Source organism: Caloenas nicobarica, chromosome 17, assembly GCF_036013445.1.
Source record: "Caloenas nicobarica isolate bCalNic1 chromosome 17, bCalNic1.hap1, whole genome shotgun sequence".
Classification (NCBI taxonomy): Eukaryota; Metazoa; Chordata; class Aves; order Columbiformes; family Columbidae; genus Caloenas; species Caloenas nicobarica.
In genome coordinates, this window is record NC_088261.1 from 10229078 (window position 1) to 10244729 (window position 15652).

Below are 15652 nucleotides of genomic sequence, written 5' to 3' on the forward strand. Positions count from 1 at the left end.
AAATACATTCTTAATGGGGTACCTTTTCAGACAAGGCCTTTAAACTGTCCAGAAACCGCTGCCAGAAATCCCTGAAGAGGGGCCGGTCGATTCTCTTCAGGCTCTCTTTGGTGCTGGCGTCCACGCTGACATACAGCTGTGTTACCGGCTCCAGGTTCCTTGGAAAACAAAAGAAGGGAATCGCTGTTTTCAGACATGACTACTGGCTGAATTGGATAGTTTTCCCTGTAAATACTGTATAGCCCCTGCATTTTATATGTGCTTTGGTAGGAAAAGTCCAGCTGTTCCTCTCTGCCAAGTGACCATCATCTTAATAGCAAGACATTACAACCCCCTTTCAACAAATAACACACCCCAAAGCTAAGAATATCACATCCAGACGCCTTGGCTGACATTTTAATTATCTTTTCTTCACTGTACTGGAACATATTTCACCCCAGCGTAGCTGTCACACGTTCCGAACGGCTTCCCCAAGGCTGCCAGGGGTTCACTGCAAGACTGCTCCTCAGCACAGCTCTCATGGTTCAAAAACGTAAAGCTCAGGCCCTTCCCCAAGTTCTATTTGCCCTGACCTATGAAAAAATAATCCCGTTGAATAGAAATACAGTCAAATTCAGCCAGTTTCTACTGCTGGACATGTTGAACTTACCTGACCTGCAGCTGGCATCACAGTGAAATGATTTTTTTGAAGGGAAATCAAAGCTGTTTAGAAAAGAAAACCAACCACAACCCCCCAACGTGTTCTCCTTCCACTTCCAAGGCTCTTAGCTCAGATCAATCCTGCAGTACTTATCGTTTTTCTGGTCACATAACAGCAGCGAGCTCAGCAGCTGTGAGCCCAACACCGGCAGCTTCTAAAGAGATTAAACCTCCTCTGCCGTGTGAAGAGCCAGGTCGAGCCCGATCCCTTCTACCACCCCAGGGCTATCACAGGAGAGGCAGAAATGCTGCAGGCAATTAGCAAAGGGATAATGAAGGGCATGGAGAGGAACAATCTGAAATGAGCTCCCTGCTCACAGACAACACTGGTAAAGCCAGTGAGTTTAAGACACATCCACCCCTTGTGGCATCTTCCACCCCAGGGTCACCGAGATGAAGTGACAGCATCCTGCTCTTTGGCTTTAACACTTTTAGGATGTTTTGCAAGTTTGTTTGGTGATTTTTTTTTTTTTTGGTGAAATCTGTTAATGAGCAGGCTACAGTCCCAGCTTGATTTGGTTCCTTACAGAAGATGAGAAGAAACTAGAAACTACTGTTCAGCTGCTGAACAGTGCCACCCAAAAATACAGCAGCCCCCTGCCATCCCCAGAGGTGACAAAGTAACACGGACTGTGCAGAATGAGACCGAGCAGAGCTCTGCGTCCAGAAAAATCCACTTAACTTGGACACTCAAGCTATTAAAACATGTTCTCGCTGTGTGTATTTAGAAGAATGAAATAGCCCAGAACAAATTTAATATTTTAGGTTAAAAAAAAAAAAGACACCTTTTTTGCAAACGAGCTTGTCTGGACCGGCAGCCCAAAAACACAGTCTCCAAAAATGACCAAATATTCCAGGCCTAAGTGGATTGAAGTATTCTGTTTCAAAGAATGTAGCCAAAATACCCTTTCTTTACTTAATGCTGCATTTGCCTAATTAATGGGGCCTCACTGAAGATGGAGCAAGTTTTTCAAAATATGGGCCGAGGGGGGGAAAAAAAAAACCAAACAAAACATCTCTTCTCCGAGGATCTCAAATCTAGGATTGATTTTCCAGTGTTCCTCAATTTTTAGTTGTAATTTCGAAGTTAGCTTAGCTGAGATTGCACCCAAGAGATCAAATTCATGGCATTTACCACATATGGACTTGGGCAGAAATCATGAGCGAGCAGCACTGTACAAGTCAAGGAAGACGAATTGACTTGAGGCCGCCAGTTGGTTTGACAAAGCAGACAGGACACAGCCTGGTCAACGATACAAAACCCAGAAACATCACTATAATAAAAAAGAGCATTTGCTTACAGGCAATAAAAAGCATCTCTTCATTGTTATTATTGATGCTCATAAATGAAAACACATACAAGGGTTCTTGTTCAGAGCCACTGACCAGAAACAAGAGGAGGAAGAAGAGACAGGTGAATGTTCAATACGAGTCCACGGGCTATAAAACCTCCTTCGCTTGATGAAAACGGGTGTCCCTGAAGGCAGGTGAAGCTGCAGACCAGATACAGGAGGAGGAGGAGGGTCGGGAGGAAGGCCCAGGCAGCACCAGGCTGGACACGGAGCAGCGGGTCCCTCTGCCGACCCCAGCGAACACCCCCGGCCACGCCGGACACCAGAGCTCGCGTTCCTTATTTCAGACAATAGCTCCCCTCTGCTGACAACAGGAAACTGAGCTCGGTGCACACTTCAGCTCCCATATTAAGCAAATCATTCGCTTTGATGAGCCAAAAAAACAGTTGCAATTTTTAAGAGAGCAAGACTAGCATTTTATCACTTTTTTGTTTCTTCTTAAAAAATATTCAGCAGATCCTAAGCGCAGCTTCAAAATATAATGTGCGCTCTCTTCTTGCAACGCTATTTTTAGGAAAGAGCAATTTCTGTCTATCAGGCACATAATACATAACTTAAAGTAACTTGATTACACAATTATTTAATCATTTGGAATGCCTTTGTAGTGTATAATTACTCCCTCAAAAAACCGCATGCTTTTGCCTCTCGCTGCCACATTCAGACCACGGGAAGGGAAAAGGAAGCGCTACCAGCAGTGCTAACAGGGAGACAACGAGCTGAATGTAAAGCTGAGCGACACGACAAACCCACCCAAGGAAAGCTCTGCGAACACGCTCACATAACTCCGGGGTTGGACTTGGTCAGCGTGTCAGAGACTGATAAGGATAATGGCTCAAACATCGTGGCAAAACCAGTTCATGCAGCCACAGGAGATGAGACACTCAGTATAAGGTGAATTGCGATTTAGTTATCAAGGACAAGCTAACGAGCCACGGACCAGGTCGGCTGGCAATACAGGAGGTGGCACAGAGGGCACAGAGCTCCACCTTCTGATACACCCAGCATAGCACAAAGAGGAAAGCTCAGACCCTTCAATATGGCCCAAGACTTGTCAATCTTTCGCAACCACCCTCCTCCAGATTCTTCTCTCTCTTGCAATAACACCTCCACAAAAGACCAAAAATTATGCAGAGGGCTATAAATACCCACCTTGTGTAAGCACTGGGGGGGCCCACCCACCACCCTGAGGACCACTCTGCCCACCGGTCTCACCGCATGAACGGAACGAGACACCAGAGGACACCACACATCGCTGGACCCGAGACTGCAAACTCCATCACACATGAAGCGGAGCCATAAGGACGGTGAAATCTTTCTCTCTCTTTTCTTTCTTTCCCATACTTGTACTTTTTTTGCTTTCCTTTTTATAAGTAACATAGTAACATAAGAGAACCCCACATATGCCGCAAACTTTTACTGTTTACCCATTCAACCTACGATAACGTAAATCCTTCTGCCACCAAATCATATACCATTTGGACCAAGCTGCAAAATAAAAGCCTTTTGTTTGCGGACCTTAAGTACCGTGTGTACTGTTTTCCAACCAAGGGGACCCATGAACCCGAGTCACTTCTCCCCTCCACTCATAACCCTGGGCGGGTGTTCTCAGCTGATGGAACTGCAACGAGTTCCCAACCACCTCACAGCTCACACCTGCATCACCTCAGGTTTCACTAAAAGCAGTCTGGATGCTCCAGAACATGAGAAACAGGGATTCTTTGCATTTGTAAAGACTCAGCATTCGTTAAAATGCTCTGAAGGTTTAGCTCAAGCCCTTCTGAGAAAGGGGTTAAAAAAAAAAAAAAATGGTCCTACTTTTGCAGATGAGCCTGCACCTTTCACCTTTTCCGATCCTGCACAAGGTGCTGGGCTGGACAGATATTTAGTCTGAGCCTTCATAGCTGATCTGATGGAGTTAGAACAAAGACCAGACTGCAAGAGAAGCACAAAACCCAAAAAGGCACTTGATGAGTTTGGTCTCCTGCTCTCGCTGTCGGGAACACTCACACCAGTTATCGACATCCCCAAGCACAAGACGCAGCTCACTCACTGTTCTTCCCTTGCACCTCCGGGAGGTACTTTATTACTTTCTCTTCACTTCCAGAAGTAATCACACTTTGTTTAAGAAATAGAGAAAAGAAAATCAAACTGGGGGAGAGAAAGAGCACGGGGAGATGAAGGTTAAAATCAAACAGATGTCGAGTCGGCTTTTAGGTTGTCAGTGCTTGGTGCAGAGCTGACGTTGGTGAATGAGAAAACGGAACTAAAACACGGGTCAGCACTCAGATGTTTTAGCAGTGAGATATTTTGTCTAACTCTCACCTGATCTCATCTGGGAACTGCGCATTGGTAACCAGGAAACTGGAGATGCCGTGCTGGTGCAGGAGCTTCACGAACCGGTTGATCTCTGGGTACATGATGGGCTCTCCCACCAGCGAGAGCGCGCAGTGCTTTGCTGTCATTGCTTCTGCCAAGCGATCTGCTCTCACTCCTAACACACCTAAAAAAAAAAAATAAAGAGGGAAAACAGGCTGAAATCAACTAAAACCCACAAACCAGGGGGTACACCAGGTCCCAGCCAGTGCCCACTGAGCCAGCACTGCAGGAAACTAAACCAGCAAACACCCAGACACGCAGAGCCTGGGGCTTTATTACTCCAGAACAAGGGGTGATGGTTTAAACTAAAGGAGGGAGATTCAGGCCAGACATGAGGAAGAAATCGTTGCCCCTGAAGGTGGTGAGAGCCTGGCCCAGGTTGGCCAGAGAGGTGGTGGCTGAACCATCCCTGGAGACATCCCAGGCCAGGCTGGACGGGGCTCTGAGCAACCTGAGCTGGTGCAGATGTCCCTGCTCATGGCAGGGGGGGCACTGGGGGAGCTGGGGAGGGCCCTTCAACACAAACTGTTCTATGATTCTGTGATTTATGTGCTCTGTTAACTACTGCAAGGAATTCTTCAGTAACATTTGAGTCAAGCTTTCCATTGCCAAGACCTCAATGACGCCACCTGATTGCTGAGACAGAAAAAGAAGAGCCAGTTTAATGCCACTTCAAGTGGGTGTCTTAAAAAAAGAAAACCAGGTTCTATCTGTCTCGCTACTGACCCACCGTGGTCCTCTGCCCCAGAAAGACCAGTTCCTCTGAGGGACCAGGCTCCCTTTGCTGAGCAGAGGACCAACAACCAGTTTTAAAATCATCTTAGCAGCCACATCAAATGTAACTCCCCAGAGGATGTGGTCAAAAAGAAAACTCAACACACGACACCATCCTGAACAGTGAAAGATATTGCAGAATGAAGAGGGAAACACAAGGAGCTCAACTGTAGCATCCCAGTGAAAACATCACCTGCTGGTTTAACTGATCTGAGACTTTTTTTTATACCCACGGGAGAGGCAAATACTCCTCCAGCCCATCCATATCCAACCAAACGCTCAGGACCCCATGCTAAATCATCTGGCAACAAACAAGCTTTTGTTCCAAATATGTCACTTCACATTTTCTTGACGTGCCTTGATGTACTCAAATAATATCAGAGGTTTTAGACTGGGGTTAGTCTGGTTTTAAAGAAAAACAAAGACTTGAGTTTGAAACCAGGTCCTCAGCTCACCTCTCATTGCCTGGATGCTGGAGCTCAAGCAGTACAGAAAATTACATGCTATACTGCAAAGCCAAGATAAAAAAGAGGTGTTTGTGGATATTGCTTTAGCCTCACGTAGAAAAACTGGTTTGGGATCAGAGTGAAGCTTAGTGGATTTTAAACCAGCCAGGCTCAGTCCGGAATAAGTGACAGGACTAATGGTTATTCCGCAGAAACCTGACAGCATTAAATGAGAACTTTATTTGAAAAGAAAGAAGCATCTGAACCACACACTGAGATTAAAGGACTAACTTTCGTATTCCTAAAGCTACTGTAAGTCATTTTTGGAATTAATTTATTTCTCTCTCTCAGCATCTTGCAATTGGACTATGATAATTACTGTGCCAGCTTTATAAGCAGCCAGAAAAAAAATCCAACATCACCTAAAGCTTCAGAGTAACTTTCTCAAAACAGTTTATGGCAAATGTGGTATATAGTAAACACACTCCAGAGGAGGGTAGAGGTTTTATACACAATCATTTGACCACATAAATCACAAGCTAGACAGGGATGAACTAAACAGGATTAGTGGGTTTTCCAGGGAGCACATGAACTCCCCTGCGCTTCGTCTGTTGTACCACACGGCGCTCAGCCTCTGCTCCTGTACATGAGCCTCTTTGTGTCTTCAGACAATGAACTTCGGCAAATCCAGCGCCTGGCAGAGGTTGTTGGGCATGAGGCAGGTCCAGCCCAGGAGCTTGGAGCTGCAGGAACTTGAAGGCTCAGCAAGAGACAGCGTGAGCAGCTCCCAGCTCCTGCCGAGCTCCGGTCCCAGCAGAGGACGCAGCCAAACCGCCTTGCATCAGCACATCTCCTTTGGAAAGCCGATTCCGGCTGCCTTCCTACCGGTGCACTTCAGTTTGGGAAAGAAAAGCACCATCTATCTGGCATATCACCCTAGAGAGACGGGCTGGCAACTTTGGGTGCCCCTGTGCAAGTCCCAGTCACCACCAGTGCCCCGGTGACTGGGGACCCAGGGAACCTGTTTTATCCACTCTTAAGATTTCTTAGTTCAGGTCATGCCATGCCTTTTTTTTCCCCCCACTCCATTTTTCCCCCATGTCAAACCAATGCTGTATTATCAGAGACTCCCACTCTCCTGTTTTTCAATGATGTTTCCATTCTGTGTACGCCCTTTGCAAGGACACAGATTTACTGGTCACCACCTGGAAAATGCATCCGTCAAAGAAACTGCTTCACACCTTCCCGCCTTAGCTCCCTACCAGTGAGATGTCTCTCCATCAGTTACTTTAAAGGAGAATTACATGACATTAACTAACATCTATGGCCTCCAAAACCAGCAACAATAAAAGAGAATATGACATAATTGTATAAACACACGCAGGACTCTTACGGGGTAGAGGGCTATCTCTAGGATATACTATAGGATGGAGGGTCCCTAAGAATTACACAGAATCCCAGGATGTCAGGGATTGGAAGGGACCTCGGAAGCTCATCCAGTCCAATCCTCCCGCTGGAGCAGAAACACTCAGATGAGGTTACACAGGAAGGTGTCCAGGCAGGTTTGAACATCTGCAGAGAAGGAGACTCCGCAACCTCCCTGGGCAGCCTGGGCCAGGCTCTGGCACCCTCACCATGAAGAAGTTTCTTCTCATATTTAAATGGAACCTCTTGTGTCCCAGTTTGCACCCATTGCCCCTTGTCCTATCACTGGTGGTCACCCAGAAGAGCCTGGCTCCATCCTCCTGACACTCCCCCTTTCCATATTGATCCCCATGAATGAGGTCACCCCTCAGTCTCCTCTTCTCCAGCTCCAGAGCCCCAGCTCCTCAGCCTTTCCTCACACGGGAGATGCTCCACTCCCTTCAGCATCTTCGTGGCTGCGCTGGACTCTCTCCAGCAGTTCCCTGTCCTTCTGGAACTGAGGGGCCCAGAACTGGACACAATATTCCAGATGTGGTCTCACCAGGGCAGAGCAGAGGGGCAGGAGAACCTGTGACCTACTGACCACCCCGCTTCTAATCCCGCCCAGGTCCCATTGGCCTTCCTGGCCACAAGGGCCCAGTGCTGGCTCATGGTCACCTTGCTGTCACCAAGACCCCCAGGTCCCTTTCCCCTACATTGCTCTCCAACAGGTCCTTCCCCAACCTATACTGGAACTGGGCTTGTTCCTGCCCAGATGCAAAACTCTACACTTGCCCTTGTTCTATTTCATTAAATTTCTCCCTGCCCAGCTCTCCAGCCTGTCAAGGTCTCACTAGATGGCACCACAAGAAGATCTCATTTTTCCTACAATACATGGAATTAATAAAGCATCAGATTTTCTCACCGTTTCCTTTGACACATGGAGATGTCTGCATATGTGTACCTGAAAGCTACTGTACCAATTCATTCAAATAGCTTTGGGTATTATCTGGGCAGCACTCCACAGCCTTGAGGCCTCTCTAGCTTAGACTTTTTCCCCACGTTACTCTTCTCCAGGAGCCCACAGGGTGCGGTTGAGGTTCAGACATCTCAGACGTGCTCCTCACCCTGCAAGAAAATCCCGACTCCGGAGTCCCTGTCCCTGCCCAGCTGCACCAAAGCAACCTCGTCCATCTCGCTGCTCAAGTCTTGGGGTGGTTTGTGGGGTTTTGGTGTTCATTTTCTTCTTTTAAAGTCATAATAAAATCCAACCTACTATTTGTGGAGCTCTGCTAAGTTTGCTGGAAGTGCAACAGACAGTCGTGTCTCCTGCCCGAGGCATTTCCATCCCAGGCAGCGCCCAGCACGGCACGCAGGGACGCGTGGCCTGCAAGACACCGGGCATCTTTTATTTCATCTCACCACAGCGATTCAACTCAATTTTGCTTTCACTGATTCTAATCTAACAATATTTTCACACGCACCTCAGGGAAGCGACAACGTAAAATTCACAAAGTGTAACAGCGACCTACTGGGCTTTTCTTACCAATTTTTCTTCCCCTTAATAAACCTTTTTGCTTTGAGGCTCCCAAGACTGGAAGCATGTTGCCATCTATCACTCTGAAAAAGTAACACACATTTTCTTTTTCCACTTTGCAGCTCAGTTCTAGTCCAGAGCCTTTTTTTTTTTTTTTTTTTCCTCTTTAGGTCTTTCTCCTGTCCCAGTTTCAGGTGAAATGTAACTGTGCTTAGGATGCACATGCAAGTTTCAGGGAATTTTTACAAATTTAATGGAAAATAAGCCCCAAAAAGAAATAATTGGGATGTCCTTACAGGCCTCTTAACACTCTGGGAATATTTTCCAAATGCTGCCAAGTCCATCTATCATCTTTCCTTTTTGGGAAGACACCAGAGCGTAGTAAGGGAAGGAGAGGGTTATTCCTTAGTCTGATGCTGGGTTTAAACAGTTTCCTGCACTCAGCTTTCAGAAGGCAGCAGAGTATCTGCAAAATAACTTGCTTTTCACCTTTCCTTAGTGCAAACACCACACGTTTCTGCCATCCAGGGGCAACCCGTCCATCACCCGCACCAGCTTTTACAAGCGTAACCTCAATATTCCACCATCAGCTGCACACAGATCTGGTCATCCCCTCACACAACACGTGGCCAGAGCTGCTGGTCTGAGAGCACGAGATGATTTGAACCAACCACTTGATGAAAATAATGCTCACGAGGCCCTAACTTGAGTTATTTTTCCTCCTATTTTATAACCCCAGTGAATGAGACACAGCCACTCCACACTGCTAACAGAAGGTTGGGGTTTTTTTTGCCTTTCACGTTTTAAATCCATTGGGTTCTATCTGTGCGCAGCCAACATAAACAGACGGGTTCCCAAAACCACAGCCAAGCCTGAGGCTCATCTTGCACGTTTTATAGATTCCTCGTTCCCTTCTGCTGCCACTGGGGAGAGCAGAGTCCTAGAGCTGACCCTGTGCAGAAACCAAGTTCAGAACATTGGGGAAAAAAAGAAAAAAAAAACCAAAAAAACAACCCAAAAAACCCCAGCCATCTACACATGTAGATATAGATATGTAATAAATAAACAACAAACTTACAAGGAGTTCCTATGAGAAGCAAAATATAGCACTTTTCAGAGATGCTGTGTAACTGCAGCCTTAGTCACAAACAGATGTACTGAGTAATTCCTGAAAGTAATAATACTCTGGATGCTCACTCATTAATAAGAAAAATGCAATCGAGAAGTTTCAGAGCTGACACAAGAGCTCCCAAGGGATTAAGGCTGGGCAGTATATTTCCTATCAGGTTAGAACAGATTCCTTTTGCCTTCTACCTGCCCTCACTTTTGCATAAGAATCAAGATTCCTCGTCATCCAGGCCAACTCTAAACACTGCAGGAGCCTCTGTACACACCGAGGAAAAGGACACGACAACGACCAAGATGTACACGAGGCAACTCCATCCTGCTCCCTCGAGGCAGCAGCAGATGCTCAATGGCCAACTTATGTTCTAATATGAAAAACAAGGCAGAACATATTGGAAAACATTGTTTGCCACAAAAGTTCTCTCACTCACCCATCTTTCTGATAAGCCTCATGCCTCCTTCTCAGCATTTCACAGATGATCAGAACGTTTTTATCGAGGCTTTGAAGATCTTACTGCTGGTTCCAAAAGCATCGACAGGGAAAGAGTGGGAGAAGTTACCTTTGAACTGCTTGATCATATTGCGATGGTTCTCAAGAGCCTCCTGCAAGATGATTTCAGGTTGGTCCATCTTCCATCGCCACTCTGTGCCCACTGGGTTTGTGTGATGTCTGAAGGAAAGAGAGACAATTCTTCACTGTCATTTGTAACATACATGGAAGATCTGTCACCCTGGGGACTTTGGCATTGTTTAAAAATATTAAAAGCAACAAGAAATTCTCAGCAATATCCTACTTCTGACACAACTTTCAGATGTCACCTTTGAACACCACTCTCATACCTCTCTCCTTCCAGCTCTCCCCAGAAGCAAGAATGGACCTTGCAGTATATATTGAACATCACAAACCTATTCTGAATCACAGGTAAAAGGTTTCTAAGCTAAAATGATGCTCCACAGCCAGAAAGACCTCTGTAAAGAAGAGAAAACTGGTTCTACCTCCTGCTGCACAAAACACTGGAAAAGGAAAAGTCCCTGAGCCATTTTTAGTTCCATTGCAAAGGCACCAACTCCTACATGAGCAGCACAGGATTTGTTTCTCACCCAATCTTCATGTAACGCTCTAGTGACAAGACACATGAGAGACATTCTTCAAAAATGGAAAAGCCTCTCCAGGCAAATACACCCAAGTGCCTGGAACATATATGGAGTTTCTCCCCATTCCTTATTTCACTAGCATGAGAGGACATTACAAAGCCATTGTAAGTCACATGGAAAAAACTGCACCCTGACCAGCAAATAAAATATTACGAGCAACTGGTGTGGTTCCCATTGGACTCACACCTGGACAAAACCCAGAGAGAGTCTGTCCAAGGGCACCGGCCTCTTGCTGTGAGAGGAATTTCCCACTAACCTTGCTGTGCTTAGATTGATATCAAACTAGGAGAAATTCAGCCTTTAAGTATCATCCTAAGAAAAATCAATTTCTGTGCCTTCACCTCCCTGTTGCATCTTCTCCTGCTTTTTTTCCACAATATGCTACAAAAACTCCTCAACTTTTCTCCTACCAACTCTATCATGGTTCATAAAATAAATTAATGGAAAGCAGTATATTTGGAGTGTCTTTCAAAGAAGAAAGACATTGTGCATGCAAAGAGCAACAGAGCTGGTGAGGGGTCTGGAGCACAAGTGTGATGGGAGCAGCTGAGGGAGCTGGGGGTTCAGCTGGAGAACAGGAGCTGAGGGGAGACCTTCTGATCTCCAGGGGGGGTCAGGCTCTGCTCCCAAGAAACCACAGAATCATGGAATGGTTTGTGTTGAAGGGCCCTTCCCAGCTCCCCCAGTGCCCCCCCTGCCACGAGCAGGGACATCTGCACCAGCTCAGGTTGCTCAGAGCCCCGTCCAGCCTGGCCTGGGATGTCTCCAGGGATGGTTCATCCACCACCTCTCTGGCCAACCTGGGCCAGGCTCTCAACACCCTAATTGTAATAAGCAATAAGATAAATGGAAACAGCCTCAAGCTGTGCCAGGGGAGGTTGAGGTTGGATCTGGGGAACAATTTCTTCCCCCAAGGGCTGTGGGGCATTGGAACAGGCTGCCCAGGGCAGTGCTGGAGTCACCATCCCTGGAGGGGTTGGACAGACGGAGATGAGGTTCTCAGGGACATTGGGTAGTGCCAGGGTTCGGTTATGGTTGGACTCAATAATCCTGAGGGTCTCTTCCAACCAAAATGAGTCTATGATTCAAAATAGCCCTATTGGATTAACATGCTCTGGACAAGAAAACAAGATGAAGCAACACATACTCCTGAACCTCTTTTCTGACCAGCTGATCTGTTTCCAGTCCTGCTCTTCATCACCCCTGGAATTCGGCCATGCAGAAAACCACAAGGTCACCTGCTGTATTCAGCCTTCCAGCTCCATGGGCAACAGGATATGACACCCCGTGTTTAACTGCAGGAGGAAGGACAGAGGGAAGCACCTTCTCAAAACCAAACGCTGGTGCGGTGCTGGCTGAAAACAAAAGACTCCCATTAATTTCTCCATGTGAGAAAGGCCTGCAGCTCCACACTTAGTCCTACACCACACAAATCCTTCACCTGACAGCAATAAAAACAGCCCTTTGGCCCAAACATCTCTCCATCCACTTTGAGCAAAGATTCAAAGGCTGCTCTCAAACGACTTTACCATATCCAAGATCATTTAAGCTACAACTGCTTTGCTTTTTGAATCTCCCCTTTTTTTTTTTCCCTGTCTGCCAATACAGAAAGTTTTCTGAATGCCAGCTATAAAAAGGCATTTATAAAACTCTTACACATGTTTAACTACATAACTTGTACCATGTATACTTAATAGAGCAAGCTGGCAGAAAAATCAATAGACTCTTGAGGCACACTGGACAGCTATTAATTATTAGTGTCTAGAAGTCCTTGAATTTTTACATATTCCAACTGTTTAATAAACATACCAGGTCACGTTTACAAATCAGCTTATTTGGCAAAAAGCAGGTTTATTTCTATAAAGGAGGAAAGCAATGGCTTGTGACCCTCTGCAACAGCCGTCTCTCCAGCTACTCAGGTCTTGAGCAGGCAACTGTGCTCAATATTCCTGCCCTTCCAAAAATAAGCAAAAAATCTCACTCAAAACCTCCCACACCAGAAAGATTTTATTAGAGAAGTCTCACGATCGCTAGCCCTTATTTTATTAGAGACTTCTCCCAGCTGCCTGCAGAATATTTCATTTTTATTAGAGATGCATCTGCTTTGGTGGAGCAGTACATCCCCCTCCCCAATCACTTGGGTATTATTTTGATCAGCTTTTGCTTTATCCTCTCTTAAAACAGTTGCTCTGTTCTGTGAGCAATGCTTAGTGCTGTGGAGTCTTTGAAGAAACTTTGAGGGAAAATGCAGCACAGGTATAAAGTATCATTGACTCCAGTGATCAAGTGATTGATGTTGATACCTGGTGGGGACCAAGAAGGTGGTGAGATGCTGGAGGTGGTGACCAGGAAAGGAGAAAAAGAAAAGAGCAACAAAAATGAAAACTCAAGAAATGAGACTTCTCTGAAGCAGCAGGTGAGATCCCAGAGGAGAAGAGTTGAAGGGCAAAGGAGTTCAGGACAACTGGCAGTTTTTTAAACCCTATTAAGTGCAAACTGTGCCAATAATAAAGCAAAGATTGGAAGAGTAACAAGAAACCAATCTGGCAGAATCACAGCCTCTTCTGCAACCTTGTGATCCTCCAGTCGAAAATAAAAGGAAAAGCACAAGAACACAGGGTCATAATCAGAAAGGTCAAGGCAGAAAATCAGATAAAACTAACAAAGGACACATCCAAAAGGGCTAACAAGGAAGATTTTTTTCCCTATAATGATGTGAGCAATAAGACCAAGGAAAAAGCTTGTCCAATGCACAATGTTTAATGTTTCTCTGTGATAACAAACCTGTTTGCACCTTCTCTTCTCCTTTCTCCTGAGGGCAATGGGAAGAGCCCAGACTGGATTAGGGAGAGGACAGGTCAGAGATATTTAATCTAAACGCCAGGTTTTCACTTGGATGGTTAAACCCACACACATACGCACCCAGCTGAGCCGGTCATCAGGGTCTGCACTCAGCTCACCCCATCGGCCGCCTTCACATTTCCTCCTAGAAAAGCCTCAGGTTGTTACAGTCCTGGCAGAGCAGCACATAAAGGCACCAAGACTTCATTTTTGCCATTCACAGGGGCATGAATTAGGTGTATTCCCTGATGTCCTGTCCCTCACCCCATCTATAGGGTTATTTCAAGAGCTCCTGGAAGACAGGCAGGCCAAAAGGTCAAGAAACCAGTAAATAATCTAATCTGAAGGAAACAAGGAAACGAAGGAAACGAGGTCACAATGTATTAATTCTGTAAACAAAAAATAAGCAAATTGAAACACTGGGAAAAGAGATTATTAACTCAGCAGAACAAGGACTGGTGGCTGGAGATGCACGGAGACTCTCAACTTTCAGGCTCAGGTTCTAAGTTTCACAAACCTGCAGTGTTGACTCCTTTAATATCATAATATTTCATATTTCCCTGAAGAATTTAGGCCCCTGAGTCAAGTTACTTAGTGAGAAGAAACTTTTGTTTTAATCTATGTTTTCAGTTTCTTCTTAATTGTTTTTAAAAGACCTCATTAAGTACCTCTCCTGCTATTTATCTCTTCATTTTGCAGGGTTTACTGTGATCACTGGCTTTTGGCCACACACTTATTCAGTTCATCTGAACAGAACTTCAGCTGTTGTCTACTGTACGAGTTAGAACTGAACATCCAAGTACAGGTATAAACATCATAAAGTTACAGAAGAAGAAATATGAACCAATTTCTTTACAGGATATTTCACTGTCTGGTTTGCCGCCTCCTCAGATGCAAAAATAATAAACCCTATTAATTTAAATCTTATTTAGCTGTTCCATCTCTCCGCAATAATTGATTGGGATTTAGACACTCAGCCAGGAAACACAATCAAATCAGGTTTGCCTGGTGATTGTGCCGCACCACAGTGTCAGAAACCCTCAGTCCCCACACTTGCTCTAATTGATTAAAACATTTGGTCACTCGCACATTTCCATTTAGACAATTAAGCTAAAGAGACACTACAAACGCAGCAAGACCAGCTGAGAGCAATAATGGATCATTCCAGCCTATTTTTCTAGGGAGAATTATGACTTAGCGATGTTGCAGTAATTAAGGTGGATTTTTTTTCTCCCCTTTGCTCTTGATGCAACAGCCTCAGGAGCTCAACGCTGCACAATTGCTGCCTTGCAGGGGGAACCACACCAACGAATTATCTGCTTTTCCTGCCCTCCAAAAAAGCTGCCACATGCTAAATCTGCATCTGTTTGGCATCTATCAGGGCTGTAGCACTTCCGGGGATGAGGGGGAAGGTCTCCAGTGTGGAGTCAAGCTACATTTTTTTACAAAAAACCCTAATTTTCTGAGTGTGTTTGGATGCTGGCTCTGCCCATGACGTCTGGTACAGGGCCAAAATGTGTCAGTCACAACCAGGCAAACACAATGATACCCAGTTCCCAGGGAAAGTGGCTGAACTGCAGCATTTCTTGCCAAAGTGAGGCAGAGAAAACAAACAGGCTCCTTGGACTTTTCCTCAGAGATCTTGGGAGAGCTGCAGCGGTTGGAAACATTGGCAGAATCTACAAATGTCAAAAGCCTGAAAGAAGAGACCAAGAAAAAAAAAAAAAAAAGAATCGCAGTTGCCTTATCTGCAACTTAGTGCGCATGAGATGAGAACAGCGAGGCACAAAACCTGTATTAAAAACATTTTGCCAACAGTAGATCCAAACTAGCACTTCATACGTCTCCAACAGCACAGGTGGTAACTGCTAATAGGAAGGTACCATTTATCCTACCCAGCCACCGGTCCCTGCAATTCTACGCTCAGTCCTACATGATTCAGA

The 15652-nt window shown here is 45.5% G+C and overlaps 1 protein-coding gene across 4 annotated transcripts in view; it reads right to left on the reverse strand.

The window, feature by feature from the left end:
- LOC135995620 (S-adenosyl-L-methionine-dependent tRNA 4-demethylwyosine synthase TYW1-like) overlaps positions 1–15652 on the reverse strand; it is a 115278-nt gene that overhangs the window by 51383 nt on the left and 48243 nt on the right. For all 4 annotated transcript variants that reach the window (XM_065647071.1, XM_065647070.1, XM_065647072.1 and 1 more), the window contains exons 11-13: positions 10274–10383; positions 4374–4551; positions 23–158 (exon numbers count right to left, since the gene is read on the reverse strand). In XM_065647071.1, the coding sequence (XP_065503143.1) occupies positions 23–158; positions 4374–4551; positions 10274–10383 (424 nt within the window). The remainder of the gene's footprint in view (positions 1–22; positions 159–4373; positions 4552–10273; positions 10384–15652) is intronic.